General features: G+C 46.1%; 1 protein-coding gene across 1 annotated transcript; it reads right to left on the bottom strand.

Annotated features, from left to right (window-relative positions):
- Positions 1–17,988: 17,988 nt before the first annotated feature.
- LOC120843062 lies at positions 17,989–19,259 on the bottom strand (the record flags this gene model as incomplete). Its single annotated transcript, XM_040214271.1, has 1 exon — positions 17,989–19,259. A coding segment is annotated over exon 1 (1,257 nt), but the record flags the coding sequence as incomplete, so codon positions are not given.
- Positions 19,260–20,629: the final 1,370 nt, after the last annotated feature.

Genomic DNA, 20,629 nt, shown 5'->3' with positions numbered 1-20,629 from the left:
TGGATGAACGACGAAGACGTTCTAGATGTGCTTATATCGAACCGCAGAAAGCGTCAAAGCAGCCACGAATTATTTTACTATCTGATGCAATATTTTGAGTACTAACCTCTAATTTCTATCGCTGACACATTCGCTGCCGCTGTTCCCCCCGTTGCCGCACTGGCGGATCCCATGACTCGAACAAGGAAACCTACACGCTGGGTTCGAAGACGCAGATCGCAACACACGAGTCGTACCCTGGAGCGACTATCCAGCGCTTCAAAGCGCCCAATCAACGGAAAAAACCCAAACAACCCACCAGCGGCACTCCAAGGAGAGCTTTTGCCGGCTCTCTGGTATCGCACAGGGGATCTCTATTCAGGAAAACCGATAGAACTACCTTTTCAACAATTTCTAGCCTCACCCGGCGGCGGAAATACGCCTTCAACTAAGTGTTGTAAATGATGAAATCGAGTCAGTCACCACTGCGAATTATCAATATTAAGATAAATTCAGTTAAAAAATTTTACAAGCTGAAACAGCGATTATCACCAGAAAACTGGCACGTATCTTGCGAGCGTACCCCATGTTCATCGGCGGTACAGCGTTCGGTGCGCGCTCCATTCACAAGCTGTTCCGAGCACAGTCGAGAAGATGGTGTTGAGGAAATGTCTTTTCGGTTTACGAACGCAATCCACTGCCGCCAAGATCGGGGTCATGTGGAAAGCGATGGAGCTTAAAGACATTGCAGCCGCTCTCGCCTTGCCGGATTCATTGCAAGCTACATAGGCCCTCGGACAGTATTCGACACTTTCTGTCGTTATTCGTGCACCCTATGACCGAGCAATGGTGCCCCGATGATCGGGGAACTGTGTCCATCGAAGCGCGTTAATCTAATTAAGTTTGCGAGTTCAAAACAGAAAAGAAAGCGCGAACGAAGTTGGGGCACAGCAGACACCCAACACCGGCCAAGCCTCTCATCCGGGACTTTCACTCTTTCTACACAATCAGAAAGGGGGAAAGCGCCGGTAGCCCTTTCCCCTTTTCTCTCTCGCCCTCTTTCAGTAAAACGGTCTATACAAAGACAAGCATCCCGATTCCGGCGTTGGGCTAACGAAATTTTATTCGTTGCGCCCTAGATGGGTCCAATGTATTCCACACCAGGAAGTGTGCGTTTGTGTGCGCTGCGCCAATTATTATCTTTGTAATAATGTACAAGTTCGGCCAGGAATCGAACCCTGGCTTTCAGCGTGGAAAGCACGCTCGATAACCGTTAGACCACGAGCGCGCTGCCTTCTTGGTCAGCTGCGCTCGCGGCATTATCCCACCCTTTAAAAAAGTGCATCGTCCCGATGCAGCACAAAGCAAAAACACATATCCACAGAAAAAGGATAGCAGACTCGCGAGTCGCACTTCACAGTTCACTCTTTGGCGAAAGTCCAGAGTTCTATCGTTTGTAATACGGCTTGAGCCGGTCGACGTGCACCACCTCGGGTCCTGGCTGGCGCCTTGCAGATGGGCGCCTTCCGTCGGGTAGAACTCCGTAGTTCACATCGCCGAGGCGTCGGATGATTTTGTAGGGTCCGAAGCAGTGTTTGAGAAGCTTCTCGCTGAGACCACGGCGACGAATGGGAGCCCAGACCCAAACCCTGTCTCCGGGCTGAAAGTGGACGTCCCGACGACGAAGGTTCTAGCGGCCAGTGTTGGCGCGTTTTTGGGCTTTAATCCGGAGTCTGGCGAGCTGACGGACTTCTTCTGCCCTTTGGGCAACCACCTGGGCGTCGTCGCTTACGTCGACAGCCGGTTCGTGGGGCAACATACCGTCCAGCATTGTCGTTATCTTGCGCCCATGCACCAGTTGAAAGGGTGTCACTCCGGTGGTCTCTTGTAAAAAGTCAAATTTGGGAGTTTTACGTGCCAACCCAACGACGGGCATCTGGCACGCCCCAGCGGAGGACTGAGGATTAATTTGGACCACCTGGGGATCTTTTGACGTGCAACCGAAAGCTCGGTTACACGGCGCCTCCTCCGCAATAAGCCTTCGTCACATTGCGGGGTGGTCTCTTGTATGGCCGTGTTGTAGGCAAATGTGACGTACGGCAACACCTCGTCTCATGTCTTGTGCTCCACGTCGACGTACATGGAGATCATGTCGGCGATGGTTTTGTTGAGTCTCTCCGTCAGCCCGTTGGTCTGTGGGTGGTACGCCGTGGTGCGACGATGGCTGGTGTGGCTGAGACGAAGGACTTCTTGCGTCAGCTGGGCCATGAAATGTGATCCACGGTCTGAGATCAGGACTTCGGGACTTCGGGACGAGAGGACGATGGACTCGATGAAAAACTTGGCGACTTCAACAGCCGTTCCTGCTGGAAGGGCTTTTGTCTCGGCGGTTGCGGTTGCAACCGCCGAGGATAATCGGTTGCGACGATTATCCATCGGTTTCGTTCCGTCGACGGTAGGAAAGGTCCGAGTAAACCCATACCGATTTCCTGGAATGGGGCAGATGGCGGCGCAATAGGCTGAAGAAGTCCTGCCGGCCTCGTCGGTGGCTTCTTCCGTCGTTGACACTCGTGGCAAGATCGGGTGTAGGGGTGTACTGTCTTCGCAAGCTTGGGCCAGTAGTACTTTTCGCGTATCCTTGCAAGAGTCCTGCTGTAACCAAGGTGCCCCGCCGTCGGGTCATCGTGGCAGGCTTGAAAAAATTCTTCTTGAAGACTGGAAGGGATCACCAACAGCCACGCCGTGTTGTTGTCGCTGAAGTTCTTGTACAGTACGCCTTGTCGGATGGAGAAGGTTGGCAGTGTTCGTACGAAACCGCGGGGAACGGCGCTTCCTTGTCCCTCTAGGCGCTCGATGAGTGCTCGCAGATCAGGGTCGTCTCCTTGGAGTGCTGCCATGTCGCTGACATCCCGAGCGCCGAGGAAACGCTCATCGTCGTCCTCTTTGGTGCAGGCAGGACCGGCCTCGACTGGGACCCTTGAAAGGCAGTCGGCGTCATTGTGCTTCCGGCCGGACTTGTACACCACGGTCATGTCGAACTCCTGCAGTCGTAGGCTCCACCGAGCGAGGCGTCCGGGGGGGTCCTTCAGTTTCGCCAGCCAGCAAAGCGAGTGGTGGTCTGTGACCACGCGAAAAGAACTTCCATACAAATATGGGCGAAACTTTGTTATTGCCCAGATGACAGCGAGGCACTCCTTTTCAGTCGTTAGACAGCGTCCGACTTGCGTATGTGATAACTCGCGCTGCTCCGTCCTGCACTTGGACTAGTACCGCACCCAGTCCTGTGTTACTGGCGTTGGTGTGGATCTCGGTTTCAACAAACTGGTCGAAATGGCCAGGAATTGGGGGCGTCTGGAGCCTCAGTTTGAGCTCGTCGAATGACCTCTGGTGTTTTTCTGTCCACTCGAACTTTACGGCGTCCTTCGTGAGGTGTGTGAGCGGTGCGGATAGCTTGGCGAAGTCTCGAACAAAGCGCCCGTAGTAGGCACAGAGTCCGAGAAATCTTCTCACGGCCTTCTTGTCAGACGGCGGCGTAAATGCAGCTACGGCGCGGGTCTTCTCGGGGTCAGGTAGAACACCCTTGTTGTTCACGACGTGGCCAAGGAACTTTATTTAGTTCCCCGTAGGCGAACCGACACTTTGTTGGCTTGAGTGACAGGCCGGCGGTCTTGATGGCTTGAAGCATGGCTCGAAGTCGTCTGAGGTGTTCGTCGAAATTTCGTGAGAATACCACGACGTCGTCGAGGTAGACGAGGCAGCTCTGTAATTTCAGACCTGCTGGCACGGTGTCCATGACACGCTGGAAGGTGGCTGGCGTTGTACAAAGCCCGAACGGCATCACTTTGAATTCGTACAGTCCGTCGGGAGTGACGAAGGCAGTTTTCTCCCGGTCGCGTTCATCGACTTCAATCTGCCAGTAGCCACTCTTCAGATCCATCGACAAAAAATATCGGGAGTGGCGCAGTCGGTCTAACGTATCGTCGATGCGGGGGAGCGGATAGACGTCCTTCTTCGTCCCAGCGTTCAATCGACGATAGTCCACGCAGAACCACAGTGTTCCGTCCTTCTTCTTTACAAGGACGACTGGGGACGCCCATGGACTTCTTGAGGGTTGAATGATGTCGTCCTCGAGCATCTCCTTTACTTGATGTTGACCCTTAGCGAAAAGTCGTTCAAAATCAGTATACTGAAAGTATACTAATAGTGAACTTAGGGTATGTACTGAAATCGTACTAGTTTCACACTTTTATGAAACAAAATAGTAGACCTTTAGTACACCCCAAGTACATATGTAGTATACCATAAGTGCACCTCGAGGGTACTTTTAGTATACTGTAAGTGCACGTTTAGTACACTTCATGTATGTTTTTAGTGTACGAAATCTACACTACCAGTACATATATGCGGAGTGTCCCAGATAACTTGCACCAAACTTTAAAAAACAAAAAAAAAACAAAAAAAAAACGGAGCATTCTGCGGGAGTGAAACCAACTGTACGCTGTTAGAAAATCTCTTGCGAAAGTGTACGAAATTGTTTTAGTGCGCCTATTTATTTATTTAAGAGTAACAAGCTAACTTTTGAAATCTTCGTTTAAAAGCCGAGGTGTGAAATGGAAAGTTGTAGAGCGCATTAAGAAACACCCAATTAAACCATCTTCAACAAGGTGCACTTTGCATGCTTCTTTTTCCTAGCCTTCAAAAAAAGGCCCGCGAAATACAAAAAAAAAAAATACCCCGTGACAACTCGCTTCACCGATCACGGCGTGCGAGCGCGCCACGAATGTGCGTTCTTTGAAGGCCGGAAAAAAGCACGAAAACATATTATGTTTCAAACACTTTAAATGGGTGTTTCTCAATGCGCCCTGCAACTTTACAATTGATATCTTGGCCCTTAAAAGAATATTTGAAAGGTTAGCTCATTAATCCTAGTTATTTACATAACCAGGCACATCAAAAAAAAATCTGTGCACTTTCTCAAGACACTTGCTAACGACAGTTGATTTCACTCCTGCAGAGCCCTCCGGTGTTTTTTTAAGTATGGTGCAAGTTAATCTGGGACGCCGTGTATGTCGGGCGTTCTGAATGGAAAGAACGGTCTCAAATTGACCAGAAAAATCGGCGCCTGTTTTTAAAAAGTCGACTTTTCAAGTGTGTTTCTTTGAACGGCTGTATTCCAATCTGTGAAATTTCATGTCATACAGCTCCATTCTCGTGAAATGTTAAGAAACGCCGTTGACACTCAACTGATGATGATAATGCAGAGGCGCCATCGGGAGGTGCACTCTTAAAAATGAGTCAGGAAATTAACGAGGAAATCTTTGGCAGCTCTATTCCTCGTGAGAATGACGTACCGGCGTCTTCTGAAACTGTGTGAGAAAAGCCATAAAGAAGAGGTGCATTGCATTTTTGAACTGAAAGTATGTATGTGTGGCATACAAACATTATGATCAGTGTTCGCGTAATTGATAAGACAGAAATCGAAATCTTACTTATCACTTTATTCAAGTTTCCGAGCCTGCCTCACTGTACACTCTCCTTTGTGATGATGGTATGCCATTACATCCTGCGTAAAAAGATAAGAGAAAATTACCCTATGCCACTCTATGATATAACATCACATAATTCGCTCAAAGGACCACTTTGTGAGGAAGGCAAGACAGTAACAACTTCATCCTGACAAAAGGGCGAGGAAAATCGGACAATATCGTTGCAAAGCCTGATACCTGAAAGAAGCTCTAACAGAGAGCAAACAAAACGATTGGAATTTTCTTAATGCCTCCTTTTCTTTTGCTGTGAACACACATACCAAGTCATACGCTATTACACATTCAGTGGTGCGGCTTAATTTATGATAAGTACTTTTTTTCTATAGAACTTCAAGCTTTTAGAGAAAAGATTCAATATAATGGGTCGGACATAAATGGTTCCTATGAACCATCCTATATATTTACACATTATCTGATATCATAAACGCACTAGAGCAGGGTAGGGCTGTACCGCATCAATTATAAATTTCTAACCAATTAAAAGTTGGCATTTATTTAATTTTTTAGTATTGGCTATAATTCTTTGACAAAGAATAACTGGGCGAGTTGGTACGTTGGTAGTATTTCAACTCCATCGAATATTCAGGTCCTTTTAACATTTTTCCATGCTTTTGCTTTCTCTAACTGCTCTGCCTTTTGTAGCGGCTTTCGCCGCCACTAAAAAACGTGACATCCAAACTCAATTTATTCACAACACACAATCGCAAACTTGGAAAGCGTGCCGCTTCGGCATACGCAAAGATATCGCCCGTTTCTACGGCACAGGCATCAGCACGGGCAAGAAATCATGCTGCTCGCTCTTGTAGCGTTTTTATCGCTCCCGCTTTATGAAACAAATCGTTGGCGAGAGACTGTTGGGACCACACGTCAGAACTAGCATGACCTGTGATTGCTTGAACTGCCGTCAGACTGTACTTGAACGCTCCGCAAAAGCGTCGTCGGGCGACCGTCGTAGGGACGGCGCCCAGGACAGGCCCTCGGCTGGCCCTCGGTTCCGCCGCACGCGAATCTTTCTCACTCTGCGGAGAGAGCCATATATTTTGAAGATAGGCTCTTTTCAAACAACGAAATAGAACCGGGTAGAGCATAGTGAGAGTCAAGCATAGCTTAGCAAGCACACGGTACTAGACAAAATTTGAAACAGCGGCGCACTTTGCAGAAACAAAAGGAACTTCCTCACCTTCGCTTGCACCAGTCGGCCATGACTGTCTGCCACTTGCGACGCTGTGTCTCACAGCTCTCAGTAATTGCCTGCTATTACTGAACACAGTATTCGTAAGTAAGATATCTAAAATATCCGCTTAAACGGCTAAAACGTAAAAAGGAAGCGATGCTCGAACCCTCCGGAACTCGAACGGCGGCCGAACGGAAGCTGATTGCAATAGCGATGGTCTTGGGCAGTTTTAAAAAGTCTCTCCTTTTTGTTCTTTTTTTTTTTCTTTTTTGAAGACAAAACTAGGCAAATCAATATATTAATAATAATAATGCCACTTTATTATATTCGTAAAAAATTAACAAAACGTTTAGTCTATCTTAGGTTTTATCTAAACTTTCGGTTTTCTTTTTCAGTGTAAAACCGAAACTATCTCAAGCAATTTCTCCCTTGTCGCCAAGGCTATTTTGATTCATCAGCGCATGCTTGCACCGCTGGGATTTCGGCTTTTCTGGAAGGATCGGCTCTCGCGGTACATAAATAATGAGGGCAACCTCGCGTTTTGAAACAATGAGCGTGCCCGTCTTTTTTGACGAGGGAAAGACACGTTAAATTTACGTCGATTTTTTAGTGTGGAAATCTCGATCGACGGTGTTGTTCGTTTTTGCAATTGTCAATCTCTTTTCACGTGAATTGAGATGTCTTAGAGTTTTGCAACATAAATCTACATTATGAAACACTTTCGGTGAAACCTTGAGGTTGTTACATAAAGGCGCCGATTTCTCCAGCCAATGTCAGAGATAGCTTCCATCCATAACACCACTTCGCTTACACGGTTCGGAAGTTGATTTGCGCTGCATGCGACCATGCAAGGTGGAGCATCTTATGTCCCCATTATTAGCCGTGGTTTCTTTTGCCTCCTGTCCCTTTGATTGCTGTGGATGCAGATATATGAAACAGCGTATAGTTGCGCTAAGACCTGCATTACAAAAACACCGGATTACCCTGCAAAGGCAATTTGTCTACTAGCCTATGAGGTAGCACGCAAGTGGCGGTGCACTTTGAAAACAAAGTCACGTGCATGCTTTTTCAACAGCAGCATTAAACACTTGGTGCGATTGCCCTCGATCGCCAGCTTCCGAATAGTGCTAACAGTTTTTTTCTAGCAAACTTTTATTCTTCAATAAAGGTAACAAATACAGCTCAGGGAAAATAAAAGCTATCTTTGCAATAAAAGTAGACTGTTCAATTGATAAATATGGTGTAAATGACTAGCTAAAATAATTATTGACAAGTTAGATAACGCTACTTTCCGTGGCGTACAATGTAGCTAATTTTTCTATTTGTGCTTTTTTTTAGGCGTAAGTCTATGTTGCATTTGCGACGTAAGTATGCTATGGCAGTGCCGTTCGTTTCCCCGGGGAACTTTTGGACCACGTGGTCTGCAGTGAAATGAGAAATGAAGCATCCCTTTGTCACATTATGTCAGCTATACCCAGTGATATTTTTTAATCAACTGGTTTCAGGAAAATTGGGGGCCCATGTCAAGTTGATGCACTCTTCATGTGTGTCGTGCGACTCGGCGGACATTACATGGGCGAATAACCCTGGCAACATTTTTTTAAGTAATTAAAATCCGTAAATTTACTTTTCTTTATTATTGATGTTTTAGAGGCAGTCGTTATTAGAGCCTAACACAATCAAAACTATTCACGAAACAGCCAAGGGGCTTCAAGATATTTATTTATCAAATTTCGAACTTTTTTCCTCGATTCAAGAACCACGCGCGGCAGGGGCGGGCAAAGTGGAGGGTGACTTAGCGGTTTTGACATGGCATATCGGTGATGGCATGTTTGTTTGTGTTAGCGAGAACTACTCATACTGGAGTTCTATGCATGATTTAATTTTCTAGTGAAGTTACAAACCTCATAAAGTGCTGTCGCATTCAGCGTGAACGAGGTTGCACTCTTTCGACAGCGTGCCTTTGGTGGATGCTCCAGCATCATACTTCCAACGGTTCGACTGAAGGGAATACGTGAGAATAGCATCCTGCGCTCTGTCCAACGCGCTGTTTTTAACCAGGCGACGAAAGGCAGTTTTAGCTATGAATAACCCGAAACTCGTCACCTTTTCGCAAATTGTTTGAGTTGGGCTAGAGTTTATTTATAGCCCCTTTAAAATTGAAAATTCAGCATGGGCAATTACACTGTCAATTAAAAAATCTAATTAGACAACGTACTGTGACGTTTATTTACTCATGTAATGTCGACCGAGCCCCACAAATATTCTGTGAAAACGGCATCGGCCTATCTATCGCGTTCTTAGTGTGTTGATGTTAAAAATAGCACTATATATATATATATATATATATATATATATATATATATAGTTATTATAATTTGAGTACACCGACTGCAAGCACTAAAAGTAGACCTTTAGTATACTTAAGTGCACTTTCTGTAAACTGATTTTGAACTACTTTTTACCGCGGGCACTACGATTCTACTACATGTACTAGTTTTGTACGGACGAGTGTACTTTCAGTCCACCGCCATTTTTACTAGAAATGTACTTTAAGTACACTTAAAGTATACAATCAGTACAAAGACCGCACTGAAAGTATACTTTTAGTATACTTCAGTGCACTTCGAGTGTACTGATTTTGAACGACTTTTCGCTAAGGGGAATCACTTTCCTTTCCTTTAAGGAGACTTGATACGGCGACTGGTGGACAGGAAGTGCGTCGTCGTCGGTAACAATACGATGTTTCGCCATTGGTGTTCGGTGAATCTTCGATGTCGTGGAAAAACAGTCACTGTTTTCGACAAGGAGATCAACCAGTTGCCGGCACTTCGTAGCTGGGAGCTCGGGGTCGATGTCGAGCGGCGGTGGCGTCGTGCTTTTCTGATGTGGCGAAGAGGTTTCCTCGGAGATTGCGGTGCAGGGCTGGCGCCTGAAGCTCCTCGACGTGGCCCACGGTGGCACCCTTCGTTAGATGCTGCGGCTCATCTCGAAAGTTCGTCACAAGAACAGTTGTACGTCTTTCTTGGAGATGCGTTACGCCTCTTGCGACACCAATTCCTTTTTCGAGGAGCAGTTGGACGCTGCCTTCCAGAAGAGCTTCACGGTGCATGGCTGCGTCGGTTATAACGGTGACGAAAACACTCGACCGCGGCAGTAGGTTCACATGGTCGGCGATAACTCGGATCGCGGTTGACGTCGTGTTGGTCTCCACCGGCGGTAAAACGGGTTTTCGCAGCGTCAACTGGTTTGCACCGAGGTTGATGACGGCGCTATACTCGCAGAGATAGTCCATTCTGAGGATAACGTCCCTCGAACAGTCTTGCATTACGACGAACTTCACAGGGCACGTTTCACCGTGGATCTCGACGCGAGCAGTGCATCTTCCGACTGGCGTGATGAGATGTCATCCGGCGGTTCGTATTTGGGGTCCATCCCACGGCGTCACGACTTTTCGCAGGCGGCGAGAGAGCCTCCCACTCAAGACTGAGTAGTCTGCTCCGGTGTCCACAAGTGCCGATGCGTCGTCAATTATAACGTTTAGGTTTTTGGACACCGATGCAGGGACCTCGTTGTGATCCGTAGCTTCGAGAGAGTGGGAGCGCTCCGTCGTTCTTGGAGGCTTTTACTACCCTTAGCGAAAAGCCGTTCAAAATCAGTATACTGAAAGTATACTAATAGTGAACTTAGGGTATGTACTGAAATCGTACTAGTTTTACACTTTTATGAAACAAAATAGTATGCCTTTAGTATACTCCAAGTACATATGTAGTATACCATACGTGCACCTCGAGTGTACTTTTAGCATACTATAAGTGCACGTTTAGTGCACTACATGTGTGCTTTTAGTGTACTAAATGTACACTACCAGTACATATATGCGGAGTGTCCCAGATAACTTGCACCAAACTTAAAAAAAAAAGATAAAAAAGAAAACGGAGCGTTCTGCGGGAGTGAAACCAACTGTACGCTGTTAGAAAGTCTCTTGCGAAAGTGCACGGAACTGTTTTAGTGCGCCTATTTATTTAATTAAGAGTAACAAGCTAACTTTTGAAATCTTCGTTTAAAAGCCGGGGTGTGAAATCGAAAGTTGTAGAGCGCATTAACAAACACCCAATTAAACCATTTTCAACAAGGTGCACTTTGCATGCTCCTTTTTCCTAGCCTTCAAAAAGACGCCCGCGAAATACAAAAAAAAAAAAATACCCCGTGACAACTCGCTTCCCCAATCACGGCGTGCGAGCGCGCCGCGAATATGCGTTCTTTGAAGGCCGGAAAAAAGCCCGAAAACGTATTATGTTTCAAACACTTTAATTGGGTGTTTCTTAATGCGCCCTGCAACTTTACAATTGATATCATGGCCCTTAAAAGGATATTTGAAAGGTTAGCTTTTTAACCTTAGTTATTTACATAACCAGGCGTATTAAAAAAATCTGTGCACTTTCTCAAGACCCTTAAAGATGAGTCAGCAAATAAACGAGGAAATCTTTGGCAGCTCTATTCCTCGTGAGAATGACGTACCGGCTTCATCTGAAACTGTGTGAGAAAAGCCATAAAGAAGAGGTGCATTGCATTTTTAAACTGAAAGTATGTATGTGTAGCATACAAACATTATGATCAGTGTTCTTCGCGTAATTGATAACACAGAAATTTAAATCCTACTTATCACTTTATTCAAGTTTCCCAGCCTGCCTCACTGTACACTCTCCTTTGTGATGATGGTATGCCATTACACCCTGCGTAAAAAAGAAGAAAAAATTACCCTATGCCACTCTATGATATAACGGCACACAATTCGCTCAAAGGACCACTATGTGAGGAAGGCAAGATAGTAACAACTTAATCCTGACAAAAGGGCGAGGAAAATCAGACAATATCGTTTCTGAAAGCCTGATAATAGAAAGAAGCTCTAACACAGAGCAAACAAAACGATTGGCATTTTTTAATGCCTCGTTTTCGTTTGCTTGAACACACATACAAGTCATACGCTATTACACATTCAGTGGTCCGGCTTAATTTATGATTTTTTTATATAACTTCGAGCTTTTAGAGAAAAGATTCAATACAATGAGTCGGACATAAATGGTTGCTATGAACTATCCTATATATTTACACATTATCTGATATCATAGAAGCACTAGAGCGGGGTAGGGCTGTACTGCATTAATTATAAATTTCTAACCAATCAAAAGTTGGCATTTATTTAATTTATTAGTATTGGTTATTATTCTTTGACAAAAAATAACTGGGCGAGTTGGTACGTTGGTAGTCTCTCAACTCCATCGAATATTCAGGTCCTTTTAACATTTTTTCATGCTTTTGCTTTTTCTAACTGCTCTGCCTTTTGTAGCGACTTTCGCCGCCACTAAAAAAACGTGACATCCAAACTCACTTTATTCACAACACACAATCGCAAACTTGCAAAGCGTGCCGCTTCGGCATACGCAAAGAGGTCGTCCGTCTCTACGGCACAGGCATCAGGACGGGCAAGAAATCAGGCTGCTCGCTCTTGTAACGCTTTTCTCGCTCCCGCTTTATGAAACAAATCGTTAGCGAGAGACTGTTGGGACCACACGTCAGAACTAGCATGACCTGTGATTGCTTGAACTGCCGTCAGACTGTACTTGAACGCTCCGCAAAAGCGTCGTCGGGCGACCGTCGTAGGGACGGCGCTCAGGACAGGTCTCGGCTGGCCCTCGGATCCGCCGCACGCGAATCTTTCTCACTCTGCGGAGAGAGCCATACATTTTGAAGATACGCTCTTTTGAAATAACGAAATAAAACCGGGTAGAGCATAGTGAGAGTCAAGCATAGCTTAGCAAGCACACGGTACAAGGCAAAGTTTGAAACAGCGGCGCACTTCGCAGAAACAAAAGGAAGTTCCTCACCTTCGCTTGCACCAGTCGGCCATGACTGTCCGCCACTTGCGACGCTGCGTCTCACAGCTCTCAGTAATCGCTCGCTATTATTGAACATGGTATTCGTAAGTAAGCTATCTAAAATATCCGCTAAAACGTAAAAAGGAAGCGATGCTCGAAACCTCCGGAATTACAACGGCGACCGAACGGAAGCTGATTGCAATAGCGATGGTCTTACGCAGTTTTCAAAAGTCACTCGGAGCAGAGTCACTTCTTTTTGTACTTTTTTTTTAAGACTCAACTAAGCAAATCAATATATTAATAATAATAATGTCAATTTTATTATATTCGTAAAAGATTAACAAAACGTTTAGTCTATCTTAGGTTTTATCTAAACTTTAGGTTTTCTTTTTCAGTGTAAAACCGAAACTATCTCAAGCAGTTTCTCCCTTGTCGCCAAGGCTATTTTGATTCATCAGCGCATGGTTGCACCGCTGGGATTTCGGCTTTTCTGGAAGGATCGGCTCTCGCGCCACATAAATAATGAGGGCAACCTCGCGTTTTGAAACAATGAGCGTGCCCGTCTTTTTGACGAGGGAAAGACACGTTAAATTTACGTCATTTTTTACAGTGTAAAACTCTCGATCGACGGTGTTGTTCGTTGTTGCAATTGTATATCTCTTTTCACGTGAACTGAGATGTCTTAGAGTTTTGCAAGATAAATCTACACCATGAAACACTTTCGGTGAAAGCTTGAGGTTCTTACATAAAGGCGCCAATTTCTCCAGCCAATTTCAGAGCGAGCTTTCATTCATAACACCACTTCGCTTACGGGGTTCAGAAGTTCATTTGCGCTGCATGCGACCATGCAGGGTGGAGCATCTTATGTCCTCATTATTAGCCGTAGTTTATTTTGCCTCCTGTCCTTTTGATTGCTGTGTATGCAGATATCTGAAACAGCCTATAGTGCGCTGAGATCTGTATTACAAAAACACCGGATTATCCTGCAAACGTAATTTGTCCACTAGCCTATGAGGCAGCACGCAAGTGGCGGTGCACTTTGAAAACAAAGTCATGTGCATGCTTTTTCATCAGCAGCATTAAACACTTGGTGCGATTGCCCTCAATCGCCTAGCTTCCGAATAGTGCTAACAGTTTTTTTACAGTAAACTTTTATTCTTCAATAAAGGTAACAAATACAGCTCAGGGAAAATAAAAGCAATCTTTGCAATAAAAGTAGACTGTTCAATTGATAAATATAGTAGAAATGACTAGCTAAAATAATTATTGAGAAGTTAGATAACGCTACTCTCCGTGGCGTACAATGTAGCTAATTTTTCTATTTGTGCTTTTTTTAGGCGTAAGTCCATGTTGCATTTGCGACGTAAGTATGCTATGACAGTGCCGTCCGTTTCCCCGGGGACCTTTTGGACCACGTGGTCTGCAGTGAAATGAGAAATGAAGCAACCCTTTGCCACATTATGTCAGCTATACCCGGTGATATATTTTAATCAACTGGTTTCAAGAAAATTGGGGGCTCACTGTCATGTTGATATACTCTTCATGTGTGTCGTGCGACTCGGCGGACATTACATGGGTAAATAACCGTGGCAACATTTTTTTAAGTAATTAAAATCCGTAAATTTACTTTTTTTATTATTGCTGTTTTAGAGGCAGTTGTTATTAGAGCCTAACACAATCAAAACTACTCACGAAACAGCAAGGGGCTTTAAGATATTTATTTATCAAATTTCGGACTTTTTCCCTCGATTTAAGAACCACGCGCGGCAGGGGCGGGCAAAGTGGAGAGTGACTTAGCGGTTTTGACATGGCATATCGGTGATGGCATGTTTGTTTCTGTTAGCGAGAACTTCTCATACTGAAGTTGTATGCATTATTTAATTTTCTAGTGAAGTTACAACCCTCATAACGTGCTGTCGCATTCAGCCTGAACGAAGTTGCACTCTTTTGACAGTGTGCCTTTGGTGGATGCTCCAGCATCATACTTCCAACGGTTCGATTGAAGAGAATACGTAAGAATAGCATCCTGCGCTCTGTCCAGTGCGCTGCTTTTAATCAAGCGACGAAAGGCAGAGTTTTAGCTATGAATAACCCAAAACTCGTCACCTTTTCGCAAAGTGCTTCAGTTGGGCTAGAGTTTATTCATAGCCCCTTTAAAATTGAAAATTCAACATGGTCAATTATATTGTAAATTAAAAAAGCCAATTAGACAACGTACTGCGTCATTTATTTACTCATCTAATGCCCACCGAGCCCCACAAATATTCTGTGAAAACGGCATCGGCCTATCGCGGTTTTAGTGTTATGATGTTAAAAATCGCACTATATATATATATATATATATATATATATATATATATATATACCCGTTATTATAATTTGACTACACCGACTGCAAGCACTGAAAGTAGACCTTTAGTATACTTAAGTGCACTTTGGGTATACTGATTTTGGACTACTTTTTACCGCGGGCAGTACGATTCTACTACAAGTACTAGTTTTGTGCGGACGAGTATACTTTCAGTCCACCGCCATTTTTACTGGAAGTATACTTTAAGTACACTTATAGTATACAGTCAGTACAAAGACCGCAATGAAGGTATACTTTTAGTATACTTCAGTACACTTCGAGTGTACTGATTTTGAACGACTTTTTGCGAAGGGTAGGTCCGTCTTCGGCAACGCCAACTCCAGGCGTTGCCGCACTTAGTTTTCCCGGCGACGCAGGGGAGACACGCTTTCTCGGCGGGGTCGTGACACTGGAAACGCTGAACTTCGTGGCGATGGGGCGCGGGCTTCACGGCGGGGAGATGACACTGGGGAGGGCAAGCGTCGGAGGTACTCCTCGATGTCGCGAGGGCGTTCGCCGTACCTCGGGCGTGGGTCGTTCGGATGGAACCCACGCAGGCCCATTTACCGGTAAAGACAACGGCGGTAAGTATGGTCGGCCTCCCCACAGTGGTAGCAGATGGGTCGTCGATCCGCTGTCCTCCACACGTCGGTTTTCCTTGGCGCCGGCTGTTCTCGGCGGTCGTACTGACGTACTCGTCGTTGCGTCGGGGGTACGCCTGCGTTGGTGGGTCTCGTCGTGGCGCCACCGGGTAATGTTGAGCAGTTGGCGGCGGTCGTCGGGCCACTGCGGCGTAGGTCACTGTCGGCTCATCGCCTGCTGCCACGCTTGCAGGAGTCTCCGGTTGAATTGCCCGCTGAACTTCTTCGCGTTCCACTTCGGCTATCGACAGCGAAGCCGGCTGGTTGGCAGCAGGCAGCAGCTTCCTGAGCTCTTCCCGGACGATGTCGCGGACAATTGCCCGAAGAGTGTCAGCGCTGATGCCGCCCTCGTCGAATCGGGAAGACGTCAGCGTCGAAGCAGCAGGCATGCCGGCGAGTCAGTTGTAGTGGGTGGCTCGGATTTTATTTATTTATTTATTTATTTATTTATTATACCCTCAGGGCCGAAGCATTACAGCCCTTAGCGAAAAGTCGTTCAAAATCAGTATACTGAAAGTATACTGAAAGTATACTAATAGTGAGCTTAGGGTATGTACTGAAACCGTACTAGTTTCACACTTTTATGAAACAAAATAGTGTACCTTTAGTACACCCCAAGTACATATGTAGTATACCATAAGTGCACCTCGAGTGTACTTTTAGCATACTATAAGTGCACGTTTAGTACACTACATGTATGGTTTTAGTGTACTAAATGTACACTACCAGTACATATATGCGGAGTGTCCCAGATAACTTCCACCAAACTTTAAAAAAAACACAAAAAAAAACGGAGCGTTCTCCGGGAGTGAAACCAACTGTACGCTGTTAGAAAGTCTCTTGCGAAGGTGCACGAAATTGTTTTAGTGCGCCTATTTACTTAATTAAGAGTAACAAGCTAACTTTTTAAACCTTCGTTTAAAAGCCAAAGTGTGAAATGGAAAGTTGTAGAGCGCATTAACACCCAATTAAACCATTTTCAACAAGGTGCGCTTTGCATGCTCCTTTTTCCTAGCCTTCAAAAGAAACGCCCGCGAAATACAAAAAAATACCGCGTGACAACTCGCTTCCCCAATCACGGCGTGCGAGCGCGCCGCGAATGTGCGTGCTTTGAAGGCCCGAAAAAAGCACGAAAACGTATTGTTTCAAACACTTTAAATGGGTGTTTCTCAATGCGCCCGGCAACTTTACAATTAACATCTTGGCCCTTAAAAGAATATTCGAAAGGTTAGCTCAATAATCTTAGTTATTTACATAACCAGGCGCATTAAAAAAATCTGTGCACTTTTTCAAGACACTTGCTAACGACAGTTGATTTCACTCCTGCAGAGCCCTCCGGTGTTTCTTAAGTATGGTGCAAGTTATCTGGGACTCCGTGTATGTCGGGCGTTTTGAATGGAAAGCACGGTCTCAAATTGACCAGAAAAATCGCCGCCTGCGTTTAAAAAGCTGGGAGGCACTCACTTGATCGAATGACGTTTTAGCGAACGCCCACGTTTCACCGGATTACACTTTAGCGAATAGTCGGACGCCGCGAAGCGGCGTTTTCGGGTGGGCCAAGTGAGTTCATATTTTTGTAATGAGTTGCCGCAGACTGTCGCCGCGAAGCGGCGTAAAGCGCAGCGCGACGGATGGGTTAACGCGCGCCCCCGTTATTCGCTAAAACGACCATTCGCTCAAATGTCGCCGTTCGCTAAAATGTCATTCGCTCTTGTGATATGCACCCTAAAAAGCTGACTTTTCAAACGTGCTTCTTTGAACGGCTGTATTCCAACCTGTGAAATTTCATCTTATACAGCTCCATTCTCGTGAAATGTTAAGAAACGCCGTTGACAACTCAATTGATGATGATAATGCAGAGGAGCCACCACCGGGAGATGCACTCTCAAAAATGAGTCAGGAAATTAACGAGGAAATCTTTGGCAGCTCTATTCCTCGTGAGAATGACGTACCGGCGTCTTCTGAAACTGTGTGAGAAAAGCCATAAAGAAGAGGTGCACTGCATTTTTCAACTGAAAGCATGTATGTGTAGCATACAAACATTATGGTTAGTGTTCTTCATGTAATTGATAAGACAGAAATTGAAATCCTACTTATCACTTTATTCAAGTTTCCGAGCCTGCCTCACTGTACACTCTTTTTTGTGATGATGGTATGCCATTACATCCCGCGTAAAAAGAGAAGAAAAAATTAGCCTATGGCCACTCTATGATATAACATCAAATAACTAGCTCAAAGGACCACTATGTGAGGAAGGCAAGATAGTAACAACTCCATCCTGACGAAAGGGCGAGGAAAATCGGGCAATATCGTTTCTGAAAACCTGATACCTGAAAGAAGCTCAAACACAGAGCAAACAAAATGATTGGCATTTTCTTAACGCCTCCTTTTCTTTTGCTGTGAACACACATACTTTAGTTTTGGTTGACACAAGTTTTACCATTACTGGTCGACACTTGTTTCGAGAAAACGTACCAAGCCGGTGCGCACGAGTGATTCCCTCTTTAGAAATGCTCAGCTCAGGGACGTTAGAAAGCAGCGAGTGTACTTTTTGCTCAGATTGGGCCCAGGTCTCTGAGGGCGAGTCATCTATACCATGAAAGATTAGATTGTCTCGCCGAGACCGATCTTCGAGGTCGTCAAGTCTAGCACGCAAGAGTGCATTTTCCTTTTTAACTTCTTCTAGAGCCTGATGTGTAGTGCGTACTTCACAATCCAGTCTATCAAGAACATTAGTCTTAGTTTCCACATTCTGGAGCCGGTTAGAGATGTCAGTGATTTTGTCTTCCAACTGCTGTTGATTTGTTTTGATTTCATTTACTAACATTAGTAGTTTAGACTGACCATCTTGAAGCAGTTTGCACATGTCGTCAAGCTGTTTGTTACGCGTTTCAGGACCGGGGTTTACCTCAACGTCGCCGCATAGCATCAGCAATTTTACAACATCTATACTCTGACCGACGATCGAGAACAACTCCCGTGGGCATGGGAACACCAAAAGAAAAACGTCGCTTGATTTTTTAGTGTACAAAGGATCGATATTACTAACCTGCGTACAGAAGAAGCGAAAAACGTTAGCCGTCCGCATCGTATGGCTGTTCCCATGCCCAGTGAAAGCATAGGCGATCGGCCGGTCCCTCTTATCGTGTGGCGCCGCTGATGTCGCTGATGATGAGGCTGGCCTCTCGAACGTTTTTGGCAGGATGGTGGGCGTGTCCGGTGGGAGACGAAGTGGCGTGTTCTTGTTGATGACTGGCAGTTTACCCGCCGCTGTGACAGGTTTTGCGAGTAGAACTATAGAACTTGAATCCACTGTTGGTAGGAAGCATGTGCTGAACATCAACTGCGTACAGAAGAAGCGAAAAACGTTAGCCGTCCGCATCGTATGGCTGTTCCCATGCCCAGTGAAAGCATAGGCGATCGGCCGGTCCCTCTTATCGTGTGGCGCCGCTGATGTCGCTGATGATGAGGCTGGCCTCTCGAACGTTTTTGGCAGGATGGTGGGCGTGTCCGGTGGGAGACGAAGTGGCGTGTTCTTGTTGATGACTGGCAGTTTACCCGCCGCTGTGACAGGTTTTGCGAGTAGAACTGTAGAACTTGAATCCACTGTTGGTAGGAAGCATGTGCTGAACATCAACTGCGTACAGAAGAAGCGAAAAACGTTAGCCGTCCGCATCGTATGGCTGTTCCCATGCCCAGTCAGAGCGGGCCCAGTCATGACAGGGCCCGCTCGATGTTAGATGAATCGGCGACAAATTCATCGACAGCAGTTGGTGGGTTGCGAGCAAGGCCACCGAAGATGTCGCTCCTCACTCCTCTCATCAGGACGCGCAGCTTCTTCTCCTCGGTGGACTGGGGGTCGGCGCGGCTGCTCAGGCGGGGGACTTCTTCAACGAAGCTGGTGACCGTTTTGTTAGGCCCTTGAGTTCGTACTTGAAGGAGGTCTTCCGCTCGCTGTCGTCGTGTCTGGTTCGTGAATGTCCCCTTCAGGCCAGTGATACAGGTGTCCCACGACGTAAGCGACGCCTCGTGGTTCTCGAACCACTGCCTCGCGGTACCCTCCAAGGAGAAATAGAGGTTTTGGAGGCGCTGCTCAGTGGTCCATCCATTATGGCGTGCTACACGTTCGTAGTGCAGGAGCCAGTCCTCTACGTCTTCGTGGGTCTCGCCATGGAAGGTCGTCGGGGTTCGCTGGGCAACAGGCAGGTAAACGACGGCGGCGGCGGTCGGGGACTGCGATTGCTGGTCGTCCATCGTCGGCCTCGTAGGCTGCCTGGTCCTGGGTGGCAGAAGTCCGTATTCCGGGTGTAGACCTTGGGTTCGGCGACTGGTCCGAGTTTCAGGTTCCGCTTTGAGTGGTCTTGTCACAGGGCTTGGAATCGGGCTTGCACTGCGGGCCCTGGGAGGGGAACGCTGTACGGGCATGCGGTACCCCGCACCTCCACCAAAATGTCACGGGTGGTGACCAAAAGAAAACAGGAAATAAGCAGGGAGAAATAAACGTTTAATGTGGCGAACTTGTGCCGAAAAGTAAAAGGGTACAAAAATAATAACAGAGCGTCGCGGGCGTCGAAGTCGGCGTAGCAGCACAGTCGAACGCTGGGGCGAAAACTGACTGCGGCTCGCCACGCGGAGCCCTTTATGTACCATGCGTGGTCTTCTGGAATAATCGGCGTAGAAACTTCGACGCGCAGAACATTCGGGCCTGGAACAAGCAACATGATTCTCGAATTCTCCAGAACACTAAATTGCAGGAATAAACAAAAGACACGTCGCTCCTAGGATTCGAACCCTAGCTTTTCGCGTGGGAGGCAGGCGCGATAACCATCAGGCCACGCGCGCGCTGCCTACTTGGCTAGCGGGCGCGGCAATATATATATATAGTTCGATTTTTAACATCAACACACTAAAAACGCGATAGATAGGCCGATGCCGTCTTCACAGAATGTTTGTGGGGCTCGGCAGACATTAGATGAGTAAATAAACGTCACAGTACGTTGTCTAATTAGCTCTTTTAATTGACACTGTAATTGACCATGTTGAATTTTAAATTTTAAAGG

Source organism: Ixodes scapularis, unplaced genomic scaffold (assembly GCF_016920785.2).
Source record: "Ixodes scapularis isolate PalLabHiFi unplaced genomic scaffold, ASM1692078v2 PGA_scaffold0__279_contigs__length_252992795, whole genome shotgun sequence".
Taxonomy (NCBI): Eukaryota; Metazoa; Arthropoda; class Arachnida; order Ixodida; family Ixodidae; genus Ixodes; species Ixodes scapularis.
The sequence above is the reverse complement of the archived record's forward strand: the minus strand, read 5'-3'. Positions and strand labels throughout refer to the sequence as shown.